Source organism: Bos javanicus, chromosome 7 (genome assembly GCF_032452875.1).
Source record: "Bos javanicus breed banteng chromosome 7, ARS-OSU_banteng_1.0, whole genome shotgun sequence".
In the NCBI taxonomy this organism is placed as follows: Eukaryota; Metazoa; Chordata; class Mammalia; order Artiodactyla; family Bovidae; genus Bos; species Bos javanicus.
Genome location: NC_083874.1, coordinates 1,552,046 through 1,577,358, shown reverse-complemented (window position 1 = coordinate 1,577,358; position 25,313 = coordinate 1,552,046). Strand labels below are relative to the sequence as shown.

The 25,313-nt window shown below is 46.2% G+C and overlaps 1 protein-coding gene across 1 annotated transcript in view; it reads left to right on the top strand.

The window, feature by feature from the left end:
• Positions 1–24,881, top strand: part of MAML1 (mastermind like transcriptional coactivator 1) — a 58,071-nt gene extending 33,190 nt beyond the window's left edge. The window contains exons 2-5 of the mRNA XM_061421293.1: positions 14,155–15,561; positions 18,680–18,919; positions 19,991–20,087; positions 21,664–24,881. Coding sequence (XP_061277277.1) covers positions 14,155–15,561; positions 18,680–18,919; positions 19,991–20,087; positions 21,664–22,643 — 2,724 coding nt within the window. The 3' untranslated portion in view covers positions 22,644–24,881. The remainder of the gene's footprint in view (positions 1–14,154; positions 15,562–18,679; positions 18,920–19,990; positions 20,088–21,663) is intronic.
• Positions 24,882–25,313: the final 432 nt, after the last annotated feature.

The window sequence follows — 25,313 nt, the reverse complement described above, 5'->3', positions numbered from 1 at the left end:
AATCTTCCCGGACCAGGGATAGAACCCATGTCCCCTGCATTGGCAGGCGGATTCTCAACCACTAGGCCACCAGGGAAGTCCTGAGCTCCTAATTAAGTCAGAATTTCCCCACAGATGGAATGATCATGGTGTTTATACTTTTAGTAGTTGTCATGATTGTTGTTCAGTCACTGAGTTGTGTCCAGCTCTTTGCCATCCCATCTGCTGCAGCATGCCGGGCTCCCCTGTCCTTCACTGTCTCTTGGAGTTTGCTCAGATTCGTATCCTTTGAGTTGATGATGCTATCTAACCTCAACTTGTGCCACCCCCTTTTCCTTTTGCCTTCAACCTTTCCCAGCTTCACGGTCTTTCCAATGAGTTGGCTCTTGCATCAGGTGGCCAAAGTATTGGGGCTTCAGCATCAGTCCTCCAATGAATAGTCGATTACTTTAGGATTGACTGCTCTGATCTCTTTGCTGTCCAAGGGATTCTCAAGAGTCTTCTCCAACACCACAGTTCAAAGCATCAGCTCTTTGATGCTCAACCTTCTTTGTGGTCCAGCACTCACATCTGTACATGACCACTGGAAGAACCATAGCTTCGACTAGACAGACCTTTGTCTGCAAAGTGATGTCTTTGCTTTTTAATGTTCTGTCTAGGTTTGTCACAGCTTTCCTTCCAAGGAGCAAGTGTCTTTTAATTTCATGGCTGCAGTCACTGTCTGCAGTGATTTTGGAGCCCAAGAAAAAAAAATCTGTCACTGCTTCTACTTTTTCCTTATTTGCCATGAAGTGATGGGACTGGATGCCATGATCTTAGTTTTTTTAATGCTGAGCTTTAAGCCAGCTTTTTCACTCTCCTCTTTCACCCTCATCAAGAGGTTCTGTAGTTCCTCTCTGCTTTCTGCCATTAGAGTGGTATCATCTGCATATCTTAGGTTGTGATATATGTCACATCCATATATGACTACTAGAAAAACTGTAGCTTTGACTAGATGGACCTTTGTTGGCAGAGTAATGTCTCTGCTTTTTTTTTTTGTCTCTGCTTTTTAATATGATGTCTAGGTTGGTCATAACTTTCCTCCCAAGGAGCAGGTGTCTTTTAACTTCATGGCTGCAGTCACCATCTGCTGTGATTTTGGAGCCCCAAAAAATAGTCTGACACTGTTTGCACAGTTTCCCCATCTATTTGCCATGAAGTGATGGGACCAGATGCCATGATCTTTGTTTTTTGAATGTTGAGTTTTAAGCCAACCTTTTCTTCACACTTCTCTTTCACTTTTATCATGAGGCTCTTTAGTTCTTCTTCGCTTTCTGCCTTAAGGGTGGGGTCATCTGTGTATGTGAGGTTATTGATATTTCTCCCAGCAATCTTGATTCCAGCTTGTGGTTCATCCAGCCCAGCGTTTCTCATGATGTACTCTGTGTATAAGTTAAATAAGCAGGGTGACAATATACAGCCTTGACATACTCCTTTCCCAATTTGGAACCAGTATGTTGTTCCATGTCCGGTTCAAACTGTTACCTCTTGACCTGCATACAGATTTCTCAGGAGGCAGGTGAGATGGCCTGGTATTCCCATCTCTTTAAGAATTTCCCCCAGTTTGTTGTGATCCACACAAAGGCTTTGGCGCAGTCAGTAAAGCAGAAGTAAATGTTTTTCTGGAACTCTTGATTTTTTGATGATCCGTGGATGTTGGCAATTTGATCTCTGGTTCCTCTGCTTTCTGTAAATCCAGCTTGAACATCTAGAAGTTCACGATTCATGCACTGTTGAAGCCTGGCTTGGAGAATTTTGAGCATTATTTTGCTGGCATGTGAGATGAGTGCAATTGTGCAGTAGTTTGAACATTCTTTGGCATTGCCCTTCTTTGGGATTGGAATGAAAACTGACCTTCTAACCTTTTCTAGTTCTGTGGCCACTGCTGAGTTTTCCAAATTTGCTGACATGTTGAGTGCAGCACTTTCACAGCATCATCTTTTAGGATTTGAAATAGCTCAGCTGGAATTCTATCCCCTCCACTAGCTTTGTTCGTAGTGATGCTTCCTAAGGCCCACTTGACTTCACATTCCAGGATGTCTGGCTCTAGATGAGTGATCACACCATCGTGGTTATCTGGGTCATGATGATCTTTTTTGTATAGTTCTTCTGTGTATTCTTGCCACCTTTTCTTAATCTTTTCTACTTCTATTAGGTCCATACCATTTCTGTCCTTTATTGTTCCCATTTTGCATGAAATGTTCCCTTGGTATCTCTAATTTTCTTGAAGAGATCTCTAGTCTTTCCCTTTCTATTGTTTTCTTCTATTTTCTTTCCATTGATCACTGAGGAAGGCTTTCTTATCTTTCCTTGCTATTCTTTGGAACTCTGCATTCAAATGGGTATAGCTTTCCTTTTCTCCTTTTCCTTTCACTTCACTGTCTATAAGGCACATAGCCCAGTTTCCTGGTGTTACTATACTGATTCCTTAGTATGATTGAATTGTTCCCAACATAGAGGAGACTTTAAACTTAAATTACCATAGCCTGGTGTTATCTTTATAAATCCATCCCATAATTGTGGGAGATTTTATTCCTTGGCTGAAGCTTTGCTTGTTGCTCTGATTAAGCTTGAGTAATAGAAGAAAACTCATATTTATGGCCAGGATCAGAGCAGGCATTGTTAATTGACCAGGTGAGGGGATCCCATCTAGTAATGTCAGGAGCAGACAGAACAGAGCTGAACTTTGCTAAAGGTCATCCAGTTCAAGGCTTGGAGGGGAGAGATCCACCAAGGTAACCTGGAACTACTTGATACAGGTAATTGGCCATAAAGCCAACAATTGGATTGATTTCTAAAAGTAACATTGGATCATGCCTACAATAGAAAAAAAAATGGATTCACACACAAAGGTCCAAGACATCAGGAAAACATAAATGATCGTATGAGTCACATCGAGGACCTTGGGCAAACTGTTTCTCTCTGACGTCGTCACCTTCTCATCCTGGTGTGAGTATAGTTCTGCCTTTGAGAGTCATTTTAAGATGATTTTGAGGGCAGCCATCTTCACGATAGACCAGTCCATTGCAGGGGCCCTGACAAGGGTCCTTTCATGCGGGTTGGAGATACTGCTTCAAAGAATTATGACTGATAACATTTTACCAGGATATATCAGATTTTTAAGAACTCCATATAACCTCTAGAATATCTGTATTAGTAATATTTATCATACAGTGTATCCTGAGAGCATTTATTACTCATTTGATAATATTTCCATATAATGTAACCAACCAAATGAACATAATTAGTTTAATATCTCTCTTTGGGATGTTTCGGGGCCCCTTTGAAGCATCTTAAAGGTAAGAAAGGTCAAAAGAACTTCAGTAGAATTTGATTTAGGATGTTTTGTCAAAAAAAATCAAAAGAGTTGAGAACACTCGGATTCAGCCGATGCTGGTGGGCGTGTCGCTCAGCTTACTGATCTGTCACAGTGGGTGTGCACTGCGGCTCAGGTCTAGTAAAAGTGCACTCTGCCATCTTGGACCTAGTTGGTTCTATGACCACGTCATTCCTAACAAAATCCTTTACCCAACTAATTGTAATCCAGTTTTAGAAAATCCTGATCATGCATAGCTTACTCGTTTCAGTACTTCTTCATTTCTCACACCTTCTTTTACTGAAAACACATTTATTTTTCTTAGACGTTTTTCCACATTAAGTTCCTTTTGTTGTTGACAAATTTGTAACAGATAGAATACGGTCGTATTTGACCTTAGTAAAGCTCGGTACAATGGAAGTGTTTTGCTTATTGATGGTTCTAAAGGCATGTCTGTATTACCAGGTATTAATTTAATACTAGCTGTTTCCCAGTTCATAAGGACCTTGAATTTATTTAGCTTAATTTAGAATTGTTTGATTTGTAAATGCTTACTTTTCCTTAAACCAATTAAGCAGAGCTCATTTACAAGTTAATCTCAACAATATTAACCAAAAACACATACAGAGAGACATACATATATCTAGACAGAATGTGAAATCTAACTTCATTTTCTAAGCTTAGTTATGAATCAGATGTTGTTATATCAGATTCACTAGTTTATAAATGACAGTTGGAATAAATAGACTTTTAAAGGCTTCTTCCTGTCTCCCCCCAGTCTCAGGAGTTAGAGATCATCTAGGTCTAGTGTTCCTGAGAGCCTGGTTTCAGGGAACAGGGAGAGACAGTCAGCTCTACTAGAACTTGTTCCCCTCTGGCTCAAAATTCTGAAAGGTCTTTTAACCAAGCTTGCTCTTACTGTTTATGTAAAACAAACCAACTTTGGAACCAGTTTTTCACACTTTTACCTAAACCAGCTTTCTCTGAGGTCTAAACAAAATGGCTGTCACAAATCACAGCGCAGAACACAAAGTATAAGACACACAGGCCCGGTAGGCCTAGTCAGACACTCCCTTAAATACAAGAGTACAGGTGCTCAGCAAACCTCCTACGGGGACAAGTACCAACAGAGTAAATGGGAATATCTCAGGTCTTCAGAGATTTCAAAGGGAGGAAAGGAGGCCAGGTTGAAAGAAGAGACGGAAGGAGGCTGGGGAAGGGGGACTAAAGGGATGACCTTACAGATGTCTCTTGCTACCTGCACACACCCAGGCATCACGGACTTTACCCTGAGGTTCCAGGGATGGGAGGACTGGAACTCGGCCCTACCAGAAACCAGACCAGAACAGAAGCAGAATTCTAGTTCTCTCTCTGCCAACCAGAGATGATCAAGCTCCAACCCTCAGCTCAGACTGAGGCCCTTTGACCAGACTCCTGCGTCCAGGACTGGGGGACTTAAAAAACAGGGTAGGATAGGAAGGGTTAAGGAGAGGAGAGAGAGAAGGAAGGGGAAAGAGGTCAGTGAAGTCTCTTGTTCTTTACCGGGTCAGGGCACTCTGGCCAGTTGTCCACGTCGGGAGAAGACCAGAGACAAAAGGGTCCGAGTTGCGGCCGCTGGGTCTGGTCCATCAGTGAGGAAGCGGGTTGGTCCCTCAGTACCCCGAATGGTTAGGATGTCAGTCGCAGCAAAGAACAGTCCACCAGAGTCACCCTTCATTGCAGGAAGGGGAATCCCTTCCAGGATCCAAGAGTGGGCTTTTGTCTAACACTCAGAAATGGATTGTCCAAAGAGACGTATGAGCTGACGAAGCAAGAGACTTCACTGACAGGGGCGCCCAGGCGGAGAGCAGAGTCAGGGAATCCAGGGGAACTGTTGTGCAACGTGGCTTGCACTCTCAGGTTTTATGGTGATGGGATTTCTTTGGCCAACCTCTCTTGACTCGAGGTCCTTCCTGGTGGCACATGCATTGCTCAGCCAAGACGGAAGCCAGCCAGCAGGAAGGATTCTGGGAGGCTGTAGGACCAGTGGCATCTCCTTTTGACCTTTCCCAAACTCTTCTGGTTGGTGGTGGCTGGTTAGTTTCCGGTTCCTTACTAAGACCTGTTGTGAAATAACTCATGCAAATAGTTACTTTGGTGCCTGGCCAGGGTGGGCAGTTTCAGTCAGTGTGTTTCCCCAAACAGATGGAGGGAATAGAAACTTCCTCGGTGGTCCAGTGGTTTAAGACTCTGCCTTCCAATGCAGGGGATGAGGGTTCCATCCCTGTTCAGGGAACTAAGATCCCACATAGTTCTCGGTGCAACCAAACGAATGAGTGAATGAAGGGAGTCATTATGTGGCAGATGATAGAAGAGCGAGAGTGCAGGGAAGGAAGAGACACAGTGTTAGACTGTGTTTGATAGCTTGAAGGCCATCGCCAGTCTCTGAGAAAGCAGTCCTCCCATCCAACACTGAGTCACTTCCGGGTGGTGAACCAAAGCGCCGTCTGGCTCTCAGGGATGGAGGTGGTGGTGTTGGGCTGATAAAAGGGTGATGGAAGAGGGAGGGGGAGGAAAGCCAATGTCCAGTGAGAAGAGGCAGGAAGCGCTGGTGGCTGCCCCGGGTGACTGGCAGTGCCTACTGAACATTGATAGGAGCCACACCCCATCTTAATAGCCACAGCTGCTGGTGAACTTGGAGCGGAAGAGCTCTCACTTGGAAGAGTTGTACCACAGAGCAGCTGAAATTCCATTGGTAGGTGGTGGGAGTGGGAGGAAGCAGGGACGAGGAGAGGGACTCTCCTGTGAGGCTAGCGGGGGGACACAGGACACTGATCTGTTGTTCATAAGGCATGGCAGCTCCAGCTTGACTCAGCGTTGATAATCTGGGAGCCCCTCTCCCAAATAGAAGATGATGGGTGGCACAGGCGAGGGTAGGGGTCATGACTGGCTGGGTGAGCATTGCAGGGCCTCCAGTTTACCGTCAAAACATGCAGTATTCAACAAAACCTCTGTGTGAAGGAAGCGAGCTCCAGATCACATTATGCCAGAACTGAACCCCCAGAGACCCTGCTCATGGGGAGACTGTTTGGTAGTTACACTAGGACCCTCTGAGCGGACTGCCCAGGAGCACCAGACAGCTGAGGGCAAGCCAGTTGCATATGCTTTACAGCTCTTAGCATGATTGCTCTTAATAATGTAAAATCTCTTCAGACCATTTCCCCATCTCGTTGCTTTCCTCTGCAATGCCCTGCACTCCTGCAAATGCTCAAGATGTAAAGGTCTGCCAGAGCCACCACATTCCACACTTCCCAAACCTGCCTACAGCACTCCAGCTAAATTTTGTGAGCAGTTGAGAAAACGACCAGGTGTTTCCTTTGGCTAAAAGCAATTGGTATTGCAAATTTAACTTGTTTGCAATTGTTTGCATGTGGATATTGAAAGAGGGAGTGGTAGCTTTTATAACTGTTAGGGCAAAGAACGGAGAAGGCAATGGCACCCCACTCCAGTACTCTTGCCTGGAAAATCCCATGGACGGAGGAGCCTGGTAGGCTGTAGTCCATGGGGTCGCTGAGAGTCCGACACGACTGAGCGACTTCACTTTCACTCTTCACTTTCCTGCATCGGAGAAGGAAATGGCAACCCATTCCAGTGTTCTTGCCTGGAGAATCCCAGAGACAGGGAAGCCTGGTGGGCTTCTGTGTATGGGGTCGCACAGAGTTGGACACAACTGAAGCGACTTAGCAGCAGCAGCAGCAGGGCAAAGAAGGATTCTTTTCCTAATCTGAGACAACCGTCAAGTGCGTTGACCTTTTAGGTGTCCATCTCCCCCGCTTAGGAAAATAGAAAACTCAGCTTAGCTCCCAGGTTTACAAACAGCCCAAACCTGACACTGAGGAACACATGATTTTCCAGAAAGAATATAATAAAATTAAAAATCCCTGGTGGGAATGTAAATCAATACAGCCACTATGGAAGACGGTGTGGAGATTACTTTAAAAACTAGGAATAAAACCACCATGTGACTCAGCAGTCCCACTCCTAGGCATATACCCTGAGGAAACCAGGGTTGAAAAAGACACATGTATCCCGTTGTTCGTTGAAACACTATTTACAGTAGCTAGAACATGGAAGCAAACTAGATGTCCATCAAGATGAACGGATAAAGAAGTTGTCGTACATATTCACAGTGTATACACAATATTACCCAGTCATAAAAAGAAACGCCTTTGAGCCAGTTCTGATGAGGTGGATGAACCTAGAACCTATTATACAGAGTGAAGTAAGTTAGAAAGAGAAAGATTAATATCGTATTCTAATGCATATATACGGAATCTAGAAAAATGGTACTGAAGAATTTATTTACAGGGCAACAATGGAGAAACAGACATAGAGAATAGATTTATGGACATGGGGAGAGGAGAGGAGAGAGTGGGATGTATGGAAAGAGTAACATGGAAACTTACATTACCATATGCAAAATAGATAGCCAACGGGAATTTGCTGTGTGGGCTGAGAAACTCACGGTGGTGTGGTCACTCACCTAGCGCCAGGTGTCCTGGAATGGGAAGTCAGGTGGGCCTTAGGAAGCATCACTATGAACAAAGCTAGTGGAGGTGATGGAATTCCAGTTGAGCTATTTCAAATCCTAAAAGATGATGCTGTGAAAGTGCTGCATCATCAATATGCCAGCAAATTTGGAAAACTCAGCAGTGGCCACAGGACTGGAAAAGGTTAGTTTTCATTCCAATCCCAAAGAAAGGCAATGCCAAAGAATGTCCAAACTACTGCACAATTGCACTCATCTCACACACTAGCAAAGTAATGCTCAAAATCCTCCAAGCCAGGCTTCAGCAATACATGAACCATGAACTTCCAGATGTTCAAGCTGGATTTACAGAAGGCACAGGAACCAGAGATCAAATTGCCAACATACGTTAGAACATCGAAAAAGCAAGAGAGTTCCAGAAAAACATCTACTTCTGCTTTATTGACTACGCCAAAGCCTTTGACTGCATGGATCACAACAAACTGGAAAGAGATGGGAATACTAGACCACCTGACTTGCCTCCTGAGAAATTTGTATGCAGGTCAGGAAGCAACAGTTAGAACTGGACATGGAACAACAGACTGGTTCCAAATAGGAAAAGGAGTACATCAAGGCTGTATATTGTCACCCTGCTTATTTAACTTACATGCAGAGTACATCATGAGAAACACTGGGCTGGAGGAAGCACAAGCTGGAATCAAGATTGCCGGAAGAAATATCAATAACCTCAGATATGCAGATGACACCACCCTTATGGCAGAAAGTGAAGAGGAACTAAAGAGCCTCTTGATGAAAGTGAAAGAGGAGAGTGAAAGAGTTGGCTTAAAATTCAACATTCAGAAAACGAAGATCATGGCATCTGGTCCCATCACTTCATGGGAAATAGATGGGGAAACAGTGGAAACAGTGTCAGACTTTATTTTTGGGGGGCTCCAAAATCACAGCAGATGGTGACTGCAGCCATGAAATTAAAAGACACTTACTCCTTGGAAGGAAAGTTATGACCAACCTAGATAGCATATTCAAAAGCAGAGACATTATTTTGCCAACAAAGGTTCGTCTAGTCAAGGCTATGGTTTTTCCTGTGGTCATGTATGGATGTGAGAGTTGGACTGTGAAGAAGGCTGAGCGCCGAAGAATTGATGCTTTTGAGCTGTGGTGTTGGAGAAGACTCTTGAGAGTCCCTTGGACTGCAAGGAGATCAACCAGTCAGTTGTAAAGGCAATCAATCCTGGGTGTTCATTGGAAGGACTGATACTGAAGCTGAAACTCCAATACTTGGGTCACCTGATGCAAAGAACGGACTCATTAGAAAAGACCCTGACACTGGGAAAGATTGAGGACGGGAGAAGGGGACGACAGAGGATGAGATGGTTGGAGGGCATCACTGACCCAATGGGGACATGAGTTTGAGTAAACTCTGGAAGTTGATGATGGACAAGGAGGCCTGGTGTGCTCTGGTTTATGGGGTTGCAAAGAGTCAGACACGGCTGAGCGACTGAACTGAAACTGGATGGCTGATTCTGGTTGAGTTTTAACAGACAACAGCAAAATTCTGTAAAACAGTTATCCTTCAATAAAAAATAAATTTAAAAAAATCCGTTCAATATTAGCAATTCATTTTGATTTCCTTCTGACTAATTAAATGGGTATAAATTTTACTTTCCCCAAAAGGAAACTTTTAAAACAATGGATCTTATGCAGGGTCCATTTTAGGATCATGGTTCCTTTTTCCCCCTCTTACCGCTAGGTGGCAGCAAGAAGCAGAAAAACCTACATGAAAATAAAGCACATGTCCTTGTGTTGCAGGGACTGTATTCTTAGTCCTTTTTTTATAATTGAAGTATAGTTGGTTTACAATGTTGTGTTAATTACTGCTATACAGCAAAGTGATTCAGTTATATGTATATGTCTGTGCACACTTCTTTTTTGTATTCTTCCCTATTATGGCTTATCATAGGATATTAAGTATAGTTCTCTGCTGTACAGTAGGGCCTTGTTTGTTCCTTCTGTATATAAGAACTTACAGGTGCGGGCCCCCGCCTCCCTGTCAGCCCTCTTCCCGCCCTCCCCTCTTGGCAAGCGTCAGTCTGACTGTTGCTGTTTCGCAGACAGGTTCATTTGTGTCATATTTGCCGCTGTTGTTGTTTAGTCTCTCAGTCGTGTCCACCTCTCCGCAACCGCATGGACTCTAGCCTGCCAGGCTCCTCTGTCCATGGGGTTTCCCAGGCAGGGTCTCTGCAGCGGGCTGCCATTGCCGTCTTCTCCAGGGGGGGGTCGTTAGGTCCCACATATAAATGACAGCACGTGGCGTTCGTCTCCCCTTCTGACAGACTTTGTTTAGTGTGATCATCTCAGCCGTGTTGCTGCAGGTGGCACTGTTTCCTCCTCCTCTGTGGCTGAGCAGTGTTCCACCGCGTACACGCCCCCCATCGTCTGTATCCATTCACCGTCGATGGACATTTACGTTGTCTCCAGGACTCCTCTGAGGCTGAGCAGTATTCCACCGCGTACACGCCCCCCATCATCTGTATCCATTCACCATCGATGGACATTTATGCTGTCTCCAGGACTTCGCTGTTGTGAACGTGCTGCAGTGAACATAGGGGTGCACGCATCGTTTTGAACTACAGTTTCGTCTGATAGATGGCCAGGAGTGCGACTGCTGGATCGTATGGTCATTCTGTTTTTAATTTTTTGAGGCACCTCCATACTGTTCTCCACGGTTGCTGCACCAGCTTACATTCCCACCACCAGTGTAGGACAACAACAACAGCATTTGTTATTTGTAGGCTTTTAAATGATGGCCATTTTGATCACTGTGCGGTGCTACCTCATTGTAGTTTTGATTTGCATTTGTCTAATAATTAGCCATGTTGAGCATCTTTTCATGTGCCTGTTGGCCATCTGTAGGTCTATTTTGGAGAAATATTTGTAGGTCTGCCCATTTTTTGATTGAGTTGTTTCAGTTTCTTTGTTGTTGAGTTGTATGAGCTGTTTGTATATTTTGGAAATTAAGTCCTTGAGGGTGGCATCATTTGCAAATATTTTCTCCCATTCTATAGATTGTCTTTTCATTTTGTCGATGGTTTCCTTTGCTGTGTAAAACCATTAACTTTCATTAGGTCCTATTTGAGGTTTTTTGCTTTGTGTTTTGGTTTATATTTCTTTTGCCTTGGAAGATCTAAGGAAGCATTGGTACAATTTAGAGCAAGGAATGTTTTGCCTATGATCTGTTCTGAGAGTTTTATGCTGTCATGTCTTATGTTTAAGTCTGTAAACCATTTTGAGTTTATTTTTGTGTATGGTGAGAGGATTTGTTCTAACTTCATTGATTTACATGCAGCTATCCAATTTTCCCAACATTACTTTCTAAAGAAGCTGTCTTTTTCCCCTTGTATAGTCTTGTGTCCTTTGTCGAAGATTAATCGATCACAGGTGTGTGGTTTAACTTCTGGTCTTTGGTTCTGTTTTATTGATCCATAAGTCTGTTGTGCCAATATCACACTTTGATTACTATAGCTTTGTAGTATCATCTGAAGTCTGGAAGGGTTATGCTTCCAGCTTTACTCTTTTTCCTCAGGACTGCTTTGACAATTCTGGGTCTTTTATGGTTCCATATGAATTTTAGGATTATTTGTTGTAGTTCTTTGAGAAATGTCATGGGTAATTTGGTAGGGATTGCATTAAATCTGTAGATTACTTTGGGTCATATGGCCATTTGAACTGTGTGAATTCTTCCAGTCCAAGGGCGTGGGATTACTTGACATGTCTTTCAGTCATCTTCAGTTTCCTTTTTTAATGTTTTATAATTTCCAGCATGTAAGTCTTTCACCTCCTTGGTCAGGGTTATCCCTAAGTGTTTTATTTTGGGGTTTACTTTTTTAAAAGTTTTTGTTTGTTTTTTAAACATTCCTTTTCTGTTATGACTTTTTGGGGCTTCCCAGGTGGCTTAATGGTAAAGAGTCCGCCCGCAGGAGACTCAGGAGACACGGGTTTGATCCATGAGTCGGGAAGATCCCCTGGAGAAGGAAATGGCAACCCACTCTAGTATTCTTGCTGGGAAACATTCCGTGGACAGAGGAGCTTGGCGGGCTTTAAGTCCATGGGGTCACAAAGAGTCCAGCACAACTGAGTGACTGAGCACACATTTTAGAAGGTGGTGGTGGTTTTTTTTTCCATTCCCTTTCTGATGTTTCACTGTTGGTATAAAGACATGCAGTTGATTCTGTATGTTAATCTTATATCCTGCTACCCTGCTCGATTTATCAGTTCTAGTAGTTCTGTGTGAAGTATTTAGGGTTTTCTATATGTATTATCATCTGCATATAATGATAATTGTATCTTTTCTCTTCCAATCTGGATACCTTTTATTTCTTTTTCCTGCCTAATTTCTGTGGCTAGGACTTCCAGTACTGTGTTGAATAGAAGAGGTGAGAGTGAGCATCCTTGTCTTATTCCAGAATTAGTGGGAAGGCTTTCAGCTTTTTACCATTGAATATTATATTGGCTGTGGATTTGTCATAAATTTATTATCTTGAGATATGTGTCCTTTATACACAGGGGCTGTGTTCTTGAGTTGGGTCCTAGGATCATGTTTTGCTTATACCTCTGACCTACAGTTCCATTTATTCAGCATTTCTAACTTTTTCTGAGCTAACTTAAGTATCCAAATATCTTTTTAAAGAAGTACTTAGCCAGAATTTATAGAACACTGTGCAGTCAGCTTTAACAGTAAATCTTGAAGGAGAGGGAATGGAACATTGAAACTCAGAGATTGATAAAATTACCCTCCTTATTTTCTTGCTCATTGCACATGTGTGTCTACAGGTAGTTTCTTGCTGAGAGCTGGTGCCCTTGGCTCCCTTTGCACCCCACTCCCACCTGGGGGTCAGGTACTTCTGCATTCAGCCCCATGGAGGGGGTGGGGTGGGTCTTTGTGGTCCTTCTCTGCAGCAGAAGACAGCGGCGCAGAGTGTCCTGTGCTGTTCTCTGAACTCTACTTAATGATAATATTGAAAGCTGTCATTTGGAACTTTGTAAATAGCACTGTATAGATGCTTAGGGCTAGTGGGGGCTGTGGAATTGAGAATGGGGGATAAAGGATAAAAGATGTAACAGAAGGAAGCATCGGCAAGGAGCAGCCACGTTTAGAGGTTGCGTGTTGGTGCCTCTGTGAGTGGAGGAGTTGAGTCCTGGCAGCTGGAAGCACAGCTGGGAGATGTGGGGAGATGACACCGCTTGTCTTCCCCACCTCCACTGCCGTGCTCTCTCTGTGAAGCGCCTGTCCCTGAACTCTCAGGGTGCTCACTGCTCTACTGCTTGCATGGAGTGTTCATCTTATTCTGTAGCTATGTCCTAGAAGATTGGAAGCCCATGGGACCGCCTCATTTGTCTTGATATCCCCACAGCACTTGTCCCTGACACATGGTAGACTCTTAATGAGGTTAGGTGAACAAATGCAGTTGAGGAGAAGATGAGAGGTAAGGAACAATGCCAGGAAGATAGGACTGTATTGGAATTAGCGGTCCTGTTCAGAAGCGGTGGGGTCTGTGAGGGCTGGTGACTGGGTTCAGGGGGTGGAACGTGCTCAGGGTTGGTGGGGAGGAGAGTAGGACAAAAGGCAGAGGACCTATGAGGCGTGTGAGGAAGCAGCCAGGCCACCTGAAAAGACTGGGGAGGGCATGGGAGTGCTGTGCTCTGAGAAGGAGCCTGGAGCACATGGTCAGCCCCCGACAGGGTCCAACCTACGCCAGCCAGGTCTCCTTCAGCTGTGAGCAGCAGAAATCCAAGTTAAACCAGCTTAAACATAAGGAGGAATTCATTGGTTCCTGTGAGTGAAAAGTCGAGGGGGATGGCTGGTCTTAGGCATAACCTAGATCCCAGGACTCAAATGATGTTCTCAAGAATGTATATATATTCTGTGGCTCTTTATCATTGGCTCCATTATCAGGCACACCCTCAGGTTAGATGACTCTGGGCTGCATCAGACTTGTGTCCTACAAAAAGACCTGCATATGTCCAGGGAATGACTCACTGACTGCAGCTGTGTTGCTTAGCCACAGCTGAGCTAGTCCTGATTCAGGCAAGGCCACAGGAAAGGAGAAGGGGAAGACAGCCCTGGAAGGGAAATGGGAGTGTGTTCCTGGAAGTGGAGAGTGTAAACTAGGCAAGCAGAATCGGCAGGAGAGCGTTCTAAGGGGTACAGACCCTGGTCTAAGTCACCCTCAGAAGCAGAGGGATCACATACGTGGTGCTGTATATGTGAGTCACTCTTTTTCATGTTTTTCAGCATCTCCATGATACGGTAAAGAGGAATCTCGACAGTGCCACATCCCCTCAAAATGGTGATCAGCAGAATGGCTACGGAGATTTCTTTCCTGGGCACAAGAAGACGCGCCGAGAGGCCTCTCTGGGAGCCGCCGTCTCTTCCAACGGCCTGCCCCCGGCTTCCCCGCTTGGCCAGCCCGACAAGCCTGGCCCTGAAGCCCTGCAGGCCACTGGGAAGCATGCACTGGGGCTGGACTCCATCAGCAAGAAGTGTCTGGCAGACTCGAGCCTCCACCTGAACGGAGGCAGCAACACTAGTGAGTCATTTCCCCTGAGCCTGAATAAAGAACTGAAACAGGAGCCCATGGATGACCTGCCTTGCATGATCGCAGGGGCCGGAGGCTCCATCTCTCAAGGCAACCTCATGCCTGACCTCAACCTCAATGAGCAGGAGTGGAAGGAGCTCATCGACGAGCTGAACAGGTCAGTTCCTGATGAAGACATGAAGGATCTGTTCAATGAGGACTTTGAAGAGAAGAAGGACCCAGAGTCTTCTGGTTCTGCCACACAGACCCCCTTGGCACAGGACATTAATATTAAGACGGAATTCTCTCCAGCGGCCTTTGAACAGGAACAGTTAGGCTCTCCACAAGTGAGGGCTGGGTCTGCAGGACAGACCTTTATGGGGCCTTCATCTGGCCCTGTGACCACAGATTCACCCAGCCTCGGGGGCTCCCAGCCCCTCTTCCTCACCGCTGGTCAGCCTGGAGTGGATAGCCCCAGTCCCAGCCTGATGCCGGCATCAGCCCAGGCTCAGAATGCACAGAGAGCCCTCTCCAGTGTGGTGCTGCCTAGCCAGGGCCCAGGCGGAGGCTCAGAGCTGTCCTCTGCCCACCAACTCCAGCAGATCGCTGCCAAGCAGAAGCGTGAGCAGATGCTCCAGAACCCGCAGCAGGCTGCCCCAGCACCCGCTCCAGGCCAGATGTCCACGTGGCAGCAGACAGGCCCCGCACACAGTCCCTTAAACGCCCCTTACCCCGTGGAAAAGCCAGCCAGCCCTCCTGGTTACAAGCCAGACTTCACCACTTCCAAACTGCTCATGATGCCCAGTGTCAACAAGAGCTCCCCTCGACCTGGAGGCCCCTACCTCCAGCCCAGCCATGTGAGCCTCCACCAGCCGCCAAGTAACTTGAATCAAAACCCCGTGGCTAGCCAAGGCTCGGTGCTGGACTATGGCAACACCAAGCCCCTTTCTCACTACAAAGCAGACTGTGGACAAGGCGGCCCTGGGGCTGGCCAGAGCAAGCCGGCCCTGATGGCTTATCTTCCCCAGCAGCTGCCTCATCTTAGCAGTGAGCAGAGCTCCTTATTTCTGATAAAACCAAAGCCAGGAAATATGCCCTTCCGATCACTGGTTGCACCTAGCCAGGTGAGCACGGGTCTTTGCTCTGATACTCTGCATTCACATCCACCCACCGAGTGGTTTTTCAGGTCCCAGATAGTTGGGGAACAAAGGGAGTAAGTGAGCAGCTACTTTTTGACTTCCAGCTCCCTTGGGAATGAAAATCAATCAAGCAAACCAGGATTGACTCTCAGTAGAATAGGATAGAACCCCTTGCACTTGGCCTGATGTCTCTCTCATGCCACACAACTTAAATCATTCGTGGCCGTGTTTTAAAGGTAAAGATCATGTTTAATGTCCTTAGAGGCTCTGTTTTTTTTCTTTTTTAAACAAACTTTCAGATATGTATGTCCAAAATGCCCTAAGTTTTAGTAAGCTTATAGCATTTAGGTGAATGCTGCTTTCTAACAGGTCTCAATTACATGGTTATTTACTTAAGGCTCTCAAGCCTGGCAGAATCACTGGGTCTGAAGGGTGGAGGATGGTCGAGAACCGTTTTATCACGATCATTGTCTGCATTTCTACTCACATTCACGTTCTAAAGTGTCCCCCAGCCCCGGAAGAGTAAACAAACAGCATTCCCAGCCTTTCTCAGAGCTAGCGCTGGCTTCTGTCCACTGCGGTGTGTCCTGCACTGCCCTCCACACTGTCCACATAGAGGGACCCACTGACACTGAGCTGACAGTCATGTGACTTTATAACAGTTGTATGACAGTTGTTTTGTCACGGTGCAGTGAGGTATCTCCTTCCTTTCGCTGCTGTAAGTAAAAGGCTGCAGTGAATGAACCTTTGTGTATTTGTAACACTAACATTTTAAACTCATCAGATTTCCTGTACAGATATTGCTAGATAAATTAAAATTATTTCCAAAAATAAATAAACTCATCAGTGGCCACAGGACTGGAAAACGTCAGTTTTCATTCCAGTCCCAAAGAAATGCAGTGCCAAAGAATGTTCAAACTACTGCACAATTGCACTCATCTCACACACTAGCAAAGTAATGCTCAAAATTCTCCAAGGCAGGCTTCAAGAGTACGTGAACCAAGAACTTCCAGATGTTCAAGCTGGATTTACAGAAGGCAGAGCAACCAGAGATCAAATTGCCAACATCCGTTGGATCATCAAAAAAGCAAGAGAGTTCCAGAAAAATATCTACTTCTGCTTTATTGACTTACACCAAAGCCTTTGACTGTGTAGATCACAACAAACTGTGGGAAATTCTTCAAGAGATGGGAGTACCAGGCCACCTTATCTGCCTCCTGAGAAATCTTTATGCAGGTCAAGAAGCAACAGTTAGAATTGGACATGGAACAACAGAGTGGTTCCAAATAGGGAAAGGAGTACGTCAAGGCTGTATATTGTCACCCTGCTTATTTAACTTATATGCAGAGTACATCATGAGAAATGCCAGGCTGGTGGAAGCTGGAATCAAGATTGCTGGGAGAAATATCAATAACCTCACATACGCAGATGACACAAAACTTATGGCAGAAAGTGAAGAAGAACTAAAGAACCTCTTGATGAGAGTTAAAGAGTTGGCTTAAAACTCAACATTCAGAAAACTAAGATCATGGCATCTGGTCCCATCACTTCATGGGAAATAGATGAAGAAACAGTGGAAACAGTGACAAACTTTTTTGGGAGCTCCACAATCACTGCAGATGGTGACTACAGCCATGAAATTAAAAGACACTTGCTCCTTGGAAGGAAAGCTATGACCAACCTAGACAGCATATTAAAAAGCAGAGACATTGCTTTGCCAACAAAGGTCTGCCTAGTCAAAGGTATGGTTTTTCCAGTGGTCATATATGGACGTGAGAGTTGGACCATAAAGAAAGCTGAGCACTGAAGAATTGATGCTTTTGAACTGTGGTGTTGGAGAAGACTCTTGAGAGTCCCTTGGACTGCAAGAGATCAAACCAATCAATCCTAAAAGAAATCAGTCCTGAATATTTGTTGGAAGAACTGATGCTGAAGCTGAAACTCCAATACTTTGGCCACCTGATGTGAAGAACTGATTCATTGTAAAAGACCCTGGTCCTGGGAAGGATTGAAAGCAGGAGAAGGGGATGACAGAGGATGAGATGGTTGGATGGCATCACTGACTCGATGGACGAGAGTTTGAGCAAGCTTCGGGAGTTGGTGATGAACAGGGAAGCCTGGCGTGCTGCAGTCCGTGGGGTCGCAAAGAGTTGGATGCAACTGAGCTACTGAACTGAACATTTTAAAAACAGAAAAACTCGATGCTAGTAATATCTGAGGAAATTGACATGTTTCAGATCATAGTAAGGATGTGTAAATAGGCACAGTGCTTTCAGAAAGTAATTTGACATTATATAGTTTTCATAAGCCATAAAAATGTTTGTAAACATTGACACATTATACCCCTGCAAGAAATAATACCAAAAAAAGAAAAAGAAGAATGTTATGTACAAGATGTTCATTGCATGATTATTTCTAATAGCCAAAAACTGAAAGCAGTGTAAGCATCTCTCAGTAGAAGAATGTGTGTGTAATGTCCATCCTTCTACTTATTTCAGCCACTATATTGTCACATGGACAGAAGAGCCTGGTGGGCTACAGTCCATGGACACGACTCAGTGACTAAACAACAACACCACATCTGACAGAAGCCAAGCAGTCTGTTCCCAGGAAAATGCTATTCGTAGGTGGACAAACCGTTAAGTCCTGTTGCTTCAGGGACAGCCCTGCCTCCAGGGGCCCAAGGTTTGCACACTCGGTGTAGCCTCTCCATCAACCAGTGTCCCTCAGAAACTTCTTCTCTGGGGGCCTGTCTGTGCCCATGCATTCCAGTAAGGGAGCATTTAGAAGCTGCAGTTGCTTTTGGAACTGGGTATGCAGGTATACAAGTTTAAGTTTAAGCCACTGGTGAATTGTAGGAAACAAAGCTAACACTCAGCTACTAACTGTTCGTTGCCGTGCCCGGGCACTCAGGTGTCAGTGCTTTTGGTCTCAGCCCTGCCTTGCAGTGTGGTTGCTCTGGAGTCACGTGCCGAAAGAGCAGCGGCCTCAAAGGAGAGCCTGGAGCCAGGCTTTCACTAGGCAGAGCTCGTCCGCTCTGATCAGGGCTTATAGTCCCCAGTGTGTCCCACCTGACTTGAGACCCCCTTGTCTCTGTTGACAGGACCAGAACCCTCCCAATGTCCCTGTACCAACCCAGGCTGCCAGTGTGGGGACTCAGCCGCCCGCTGTTTCCGTGGCCAGCACGCACAGTAGCACCTCCTATCTCAGTAACCAGCAGCAGGCAGCGGTGATGAAGCAGCATCAGTTGCTTTTGGACCAACAGAAACAGAGGGAGCAGCAACAAAAACATTTGCAGCAACAACAGTTTTTGCAAAGGCAACAGCACCTTCTGGCAGAACAGGTAAAGAGAAAGGCGGGGAAAACCCGACCCCCACCCCTCCCCGTGTTTGCCTGCCTCCCAGGTCACTGCGGTGGCTGCAAGCTTCGGTATGTATGTGTGTGGATTTGTGCTTATTTGTATGTCTGGTTTTAGAGTACTCTGGGAAACAAGAGTGTGCTATTTCTCAAACAGTGGTAGCCTGTGTCAGAGCAGCTTTATGTCACTTAGTGGGGATTAATGAAAGTGGAATCGCAATGTATTAGAACCATTTTTCCAGCAGCTACCAAAGCACTGAGCTCACTGATCCACCAATTTTCTGTGAGATCCTGCTTTGTTGTAGTTTGCTATAAGGCAGAACATAAAGTAGGGAAATGAAGATATCCCTGAGGTCCTGGGATTCAAGAACCCCAGGTTGTCAGGGACTGACAACCCCCTCCTAGTCCTGCAGTTTGTTTGCCCCCTCGGTCATCAGATTGTCCTACGCAGATTCCAAGGTTACAGGAATTCTCAGGACTTTAAATTACATCCTTAAGACAGAAGAGAACTAGTTACCCAGAGGATAAAGTTGATTGAGGATGACTTTAAAACTCATATTACTGCCTCAGTTTCACCATGTATTAAATAACAGCTTTTGGGGATATAATTCACATGACATACAATTCACCCATTTAAAGTATACAATTCAAATGGTTTCCAGTTTAGTCAGAGTTACGCACCATCACCATAACCAGTTTTAGAACATTACCTAAAAGAAACCCTGTACCCATTAAAAAGTTATTCCTTCATCTTCCTAAGCCTAGGCAACCACTGTCTGCTTTTTCTCCCTGTAGATTTGCCTGTTTGGGACATTTCATATAAAGCGTTCGAGATTCAGCCGTACTGTCTGTGTATCAGAACTCCGTTCCTTTCTGTGGCTCCTTAGATCTGACCCATCATTCTGTGTCATACTGTTTATTAAGAATCCCCCAAATGAGATTATGAACATTATCTCCACAGATAAAAAATTGTCCACTTGGACAATTTACTTTTCTCTGATCGCTTTGTTTTTGTTTTATGTGGGTCTTGTTTTCTGTTGATCTTGGCATTTTCTAGGAGAAGCAGCAGTTTCAACGCCATCTGACCCGACCGCCCCCCCAGTATCAAGACCCAACACAGAGCACCTTCCCACAACAGGTTGGACAGTTCACAGGTGAGGAGTGTTGAGACGATGATGTGGGGCAGGGCAAGGCAGGCGCTGAACAGACGTTCCCCTTGTGCTGACTTTCTGCTGCCTGCTCAGCTTTGCAGTATAGGTGCCAAATGGACTCACATGCTCCTGTAGCTTCAGTCTGCGTAAGGAGCCTGGCTCTCTGGGTGCCCTGTAGGTCAGCCAGAGAAGGACAGAAGCAGGCTGCTTTGGCTGGGTCCCTGGCTGTATAGTCGTTTAAGGCAAAATCATCTCTAGTTGATAGATATCTTATCCATAGGAAGTGGCTTCTGTAATTCTTAAGAAAGTTCTTTGCTTCTACTGTTATGTGTCTCTTTAAAAAATGACCTTGTCCTATTTTCCAGATAAGGAGAAACTTCATGCACTTGTGGCCTTTTGCTTCTTTTCTTCTTTCTGTCTACTCATGTTGGTGTTAGCAGCAGACAGTTGATCTGGTGGGGGCAGGAAACATTCTGAGGTTTCAGCTGTCATGTCTCAGATATGTGAGAGAACCTGACCAGCATTGCTCAGGCTGTTGCTCTAGAAATAGAGAGTTCAGTTGATAGATGCAGAAAAGTCCAGGCCATACTTGCTTTTCTAGCTCTTGGACTATCTTCAAAACCTGTGCTTTCCTTGGTCAGTGACTCTTGCTATAACATGTCCTGATGAAGTTGCCCACAGCCGTGCTTCCAGAGGAGGCTGAGTGGGTTTTATGTTATGCTGACAGGACCAGGGGACTGAAGTCTGTGGGCAGCTCAGAAGATGAGCCTTGGCCAGCTTTCCTGCCTTCACCCCATTTAATGTTGCTGTGTGTTATCATTGGGAAAGAAGTGGATTATTTCAGCATTTCTCTCTTTTTCAACTCAGTTTTTAGTTAGGTGCTAATGGAAAGCAGAAGAGGAGAAACAAAGTGTACCCAGTTGTGGCCAACTCCTGAACAGCCCCTCTCCTACGCACACAGTGCTGTCACCACGCAGTCACTGCTTGAGACAGAGTCCCAGGTGGTAGGTTCCCCGAGGACAGGCCCTCTGTCCCCCCAGCACGGCCTGCGCCACAGAGCAGGCGCTCAGTACACGTCTTCTGATGGCCCCCCTCCCACACCCTGCGGTACCACATCGTGTGGGCCCTCATCCGAGTGGTCCTGTCAGTCCCCGGCCAGTGAGGTCTAAACCAGCCACAGTCCAGTTACCCTGCGGCTCTACAGCCCTGTCCCCATAAGGGGGCTGCAGCTCCTCTGAATCTGGCCAAGACTATCTCTTCCTTTTATCCCAGACACTCTCCCCACATCCTAGCCACAGAGTTTTCCCCTTCCTCTGTGCCTTTTTTTTTTTCTTTTAATGTACCTGTCTTAATCTCCTTATTGCGGGCTCCATTCTACCCTGTGGGGAACTTTTGGCCCCCAGGGCTCTCTTAATGCATTAAGGTTGCAGTGATCATGAGGTATCTGGTGAGGTATCAGAACACTGACTTTGCCTTTCATGCCTGTAGGATAGCAGTTGCTGTGTGGGTCTTAGATGTATCTCCATAGTGGTGATGAAGAAACGCTAGCTTGGCTGACAGCACTTTCTCTGTCTTCTAGGGTCCTCTTCTGCCATGCCTGGCGTGAACAGCTTGGGTCCATCTAACTCCAGCTGTCCCCGAGTGTTCCCTCAGGCTGGGAATCTGATGCCAATGGGCCCTGGACACACTTCAGTTTCTTCTCTTCCCTCAAACTCAGGCCAGCAGGACCGGGGTGTGGCTCAGTTCACTGGCTCCCAAAGCATGCCACAGAGCAGCCTCTACGGCATGACTTCCAGCATAACCCAGATAGTTCCCCAGCCTCCGCCACAGGCCACCAATGGACATGCCCACATTCCACGGCAGACCAGCGTGGGCCAGAACACCTCGGTTTCAGCTGCCTATGGACAGAACTCGCTGGGGAACTCTGGTCTCTCCCAGCAGCACAGTAAGGGGACCCTGAACTCGGGTTTAACTAAGCCACAGGTCCCCCGGGTATCAGCAGCCATGGGAGGCCAGAATTCCACGTGGCAACATCAGGGAATGCCGAACCTGAGTGGCCAGCCCCCGGGAAACAGCGCCGTAAGCCCGTTCACTGCAGCCTCCAGTTTCCACCTGCAGCAGGCCCACCTGAAAATGTCCAGCCCACAGTTCTCTCAGGCGATGCCCAGCAGGCCCATGGCCCCCATGAGCTCAGCAGCTGTGGCAGGGTCCATGCTGCCCACTGTGAGCACACAGCAGAGGACCAGTGCCCCTGTGCCAGCACCTCCCCAGGGAGCCCCGCAGCAGGGCTTGTCGGGCCTGAGCCCGGCGGGGCCTGAGCTGGGGGCCTTCAGCCAGAGCCCTGCCCCAGCCATGGGCGGCCGGCCAGGCCTGCACTGTGCCCAGGCCTACCCCGTGCGGACCGCAGGCCAGGAGCTGCCCTTTGCCTACAGTGGGCAGCCGGGCAGCAGCGGGCTGGCCAGCATGGCTGGGGACGCCGACCTGATCGACTCCCTGCTGAAGAACAGGACTTCCGAGGAGTGGATGAGCGATCTGGACGACCTCCTCGGGCCTCAGTAGCAGGAGGATTTGTGGTATTTTCAGTGTTCACACAGCCTGTAGTTTTGTTCTCAGATTCAAGAAAGAGTAACTGCTTTGGACCAAATCCCACAGCCCAGGGAGCCGGGCAGGCAGAGCTAGAGCCGCAGAGCCGAGGCCTGGTCCTCCCGGGACCGTGGGGCCCACGGCTCCCAGCCAGCAGTTGGGATGTCGGGCTGGCCCCCCCATCTGCTGGTGTCACTGTATGGGGTTGGGACAGCAGGACTGGGTTCTACGGGGGTTTTTTCTATCCATAAGACCAAAAAGCCAACCGTAAAACCCCACGATGCCAGCTTTATAAAAATCTGTGCTATCATTTTGATCTAATCCAAGATTTCTCCACTTGGCCCAGTGTTGGGACAGATTTTTGTTGAAACTTTATAGTGGAACTATTTGCAATTTGTAGCATAGAAAAGATTTTTTAAAGGTTTTAAGGTTTTAAAAGAGGTTAGGGTAGGTGGTTAAAATCTATAAGTGGCATTGGAAACTTAGGGTTTCCTTTTGATTAAGAGCCTTTTTTATTCCTGCTCTTTGTCAGCTTTCAGGACAAAGAGAGGCTCACTGGAAAATTGCATGTGCCAAAAAGGAACAGGATGCCGTGAGAAGCAGAGCTAGTGGCAGAGATGCAGTCGTTACTGCAGCCCCGCGTTCTCCCAGAATGCTGTTCTTCCAGGTTGGCATTTAGGAAGACTTGGGCTGAGGAATCCCTTCCTCCAATGTTTTCAGAGCAGGACCCCAGGCTAAAGGCTGAAATACAAACTGGGGTTCCTGTGTCTCTTTTGTTGTGACTCCTCACCTTTTGCAGTTTCTCTGGAGACTCGTATTTAATGTATTAGGAAGGTGATCATTGTTGAGTTGTGCACAGATGTCTTTTCTTTCACCCTATCTTCATTTCCCATAACCGTTCTTTCTGCCTCCTGTTCTTTATATCTCCAGCCCAAGTGGAAAACCTCCTTATGGCACTAATTTACTAGATTGGAGAGGAAAAGAGTCATTAGAATTCCCCAGGGAACCCTAGCGCTGTAAGGAGGCGGGTGTCCCCTCCCCAGAAAGCAGAGGTTCAGGGGAAGGAGGGAAAAGGACACAGGCCAGAGGAAGGGCCCCCGCTCCACTCTGCTCCCGCTGCCGCTGCCTCTTCAGACGACTTGCACTTTCTAGAGAGAATTGCTGTGTAACACTAACACGTCCTTGCTAAAAACTCAAGTGGATTTCTCTTTTAAGGTCTGTGACTGTCTAGGTCTTGACTAAGCTAAGAGTCCACATAGTATTACCTGTGGGCTGTTTGTGGAAAGTGAAGACGGAGAGAGCACTTCAATATAGCAAAAGCAAAATGGTAAGCATAGGGTGGAACTCTTTCAAATGGAATATTGGAGGGAAAATAGTACACTGAAAAGAGTGGCTTATATGCAGAATGATCTCTGGCAAAATCACCACCCCATTTTTATTTCCCTGGAGTTTCAAAATGGATAATTCAAGGAGTATCATACATAAAGAATTGAGCCAAGAAAAATGCTCACACAGCCAGCTTGAGTGGCTTTGAGGGGATGAAGGGTTGTGCACACATTGGTCGTTACTTTGCACCAGCAGTGCCTTTCATGGGGGTGCTTGGACCCTCAGGTCTTCTCTAGTAGCCATTTGCCGCCGTGAGTGGCGTTGGGGCCATTTCCCTTTTATCTCCCTCGCAGCCTTCCCCGGAGGCTGAATATAGCTCAGAGAAAGGGATGCATCATAAAGCCAGTGAAGACGCCACCCTCTGAGTGAGTTCCCGAATCTGAAGGGGAAGAGGGTGACTTCAGTGGGTTTTTTTTTTTACCAAAAATAGCGGGCTGGAGGCTGGTGGTGGGTCCCTGTTCCTCTCCCGGCCTCCCTCTGGCTGCCGCTCACCTCTGTCCTCGGCACTCACACCTCTGCCCCCCCTTTTGGGGAGGGCTGCCCCTGCCTTAGTTCTGGGGCCACCTAGACAGACGGCAGGCTTCTCACCTGCTGCAGTGTCAGAGCAATAAATGTGATGCTTGGGGTCCCCCCAGGGAGCTGCCAATGGCTTTATTTATGAATCTGGTTTTTGGGTAGTCAGGGAAGGAGACAACTCCACTTCAGTGCAAATCCCCATCTTCCAGGAGCCATGACTCAAAAGAAAAGGGTGCTCGGACTTTTGTTATACACATTTGCTTTGTGTAAATAAATGTTTACAATTTTATATTAAAGATGGAATAAGCGTTAGAGCTTCTGACTGTATATTTTTTACTTTTATAGATTTAAAAACTATGATCCTTTATATATGTGTTTTGGGGGGCTATAAGTTTTATGACAAACAGTTGGTATTAACTTTTTACTGTCATCAAAGTACATAAAAATTCTATTAATTCCCTTATTCTTTTACTTCCTTAACTCTGGTATACACCAAAAAGAAGTCTTTACTTTCCTGTTTTATCACTATAAAATAATAAAAGTATTTTGCTAGTATGGAAACTGCCCACGTATTTTACTTCACATGGCCACGCCAGCAAGGCAGGAGGCGGACCAGCACGCAGCTGCTCTGCTTGGTAGTTGTGTGATTTGGCTGCTTTCTTAACGGACATTGGTGGTGGGGGTGTTGGGTTTGGTTTCCCTCAGAGTGACTTTTACTTTTGATGCTGCTAAGTCACTTCAGTA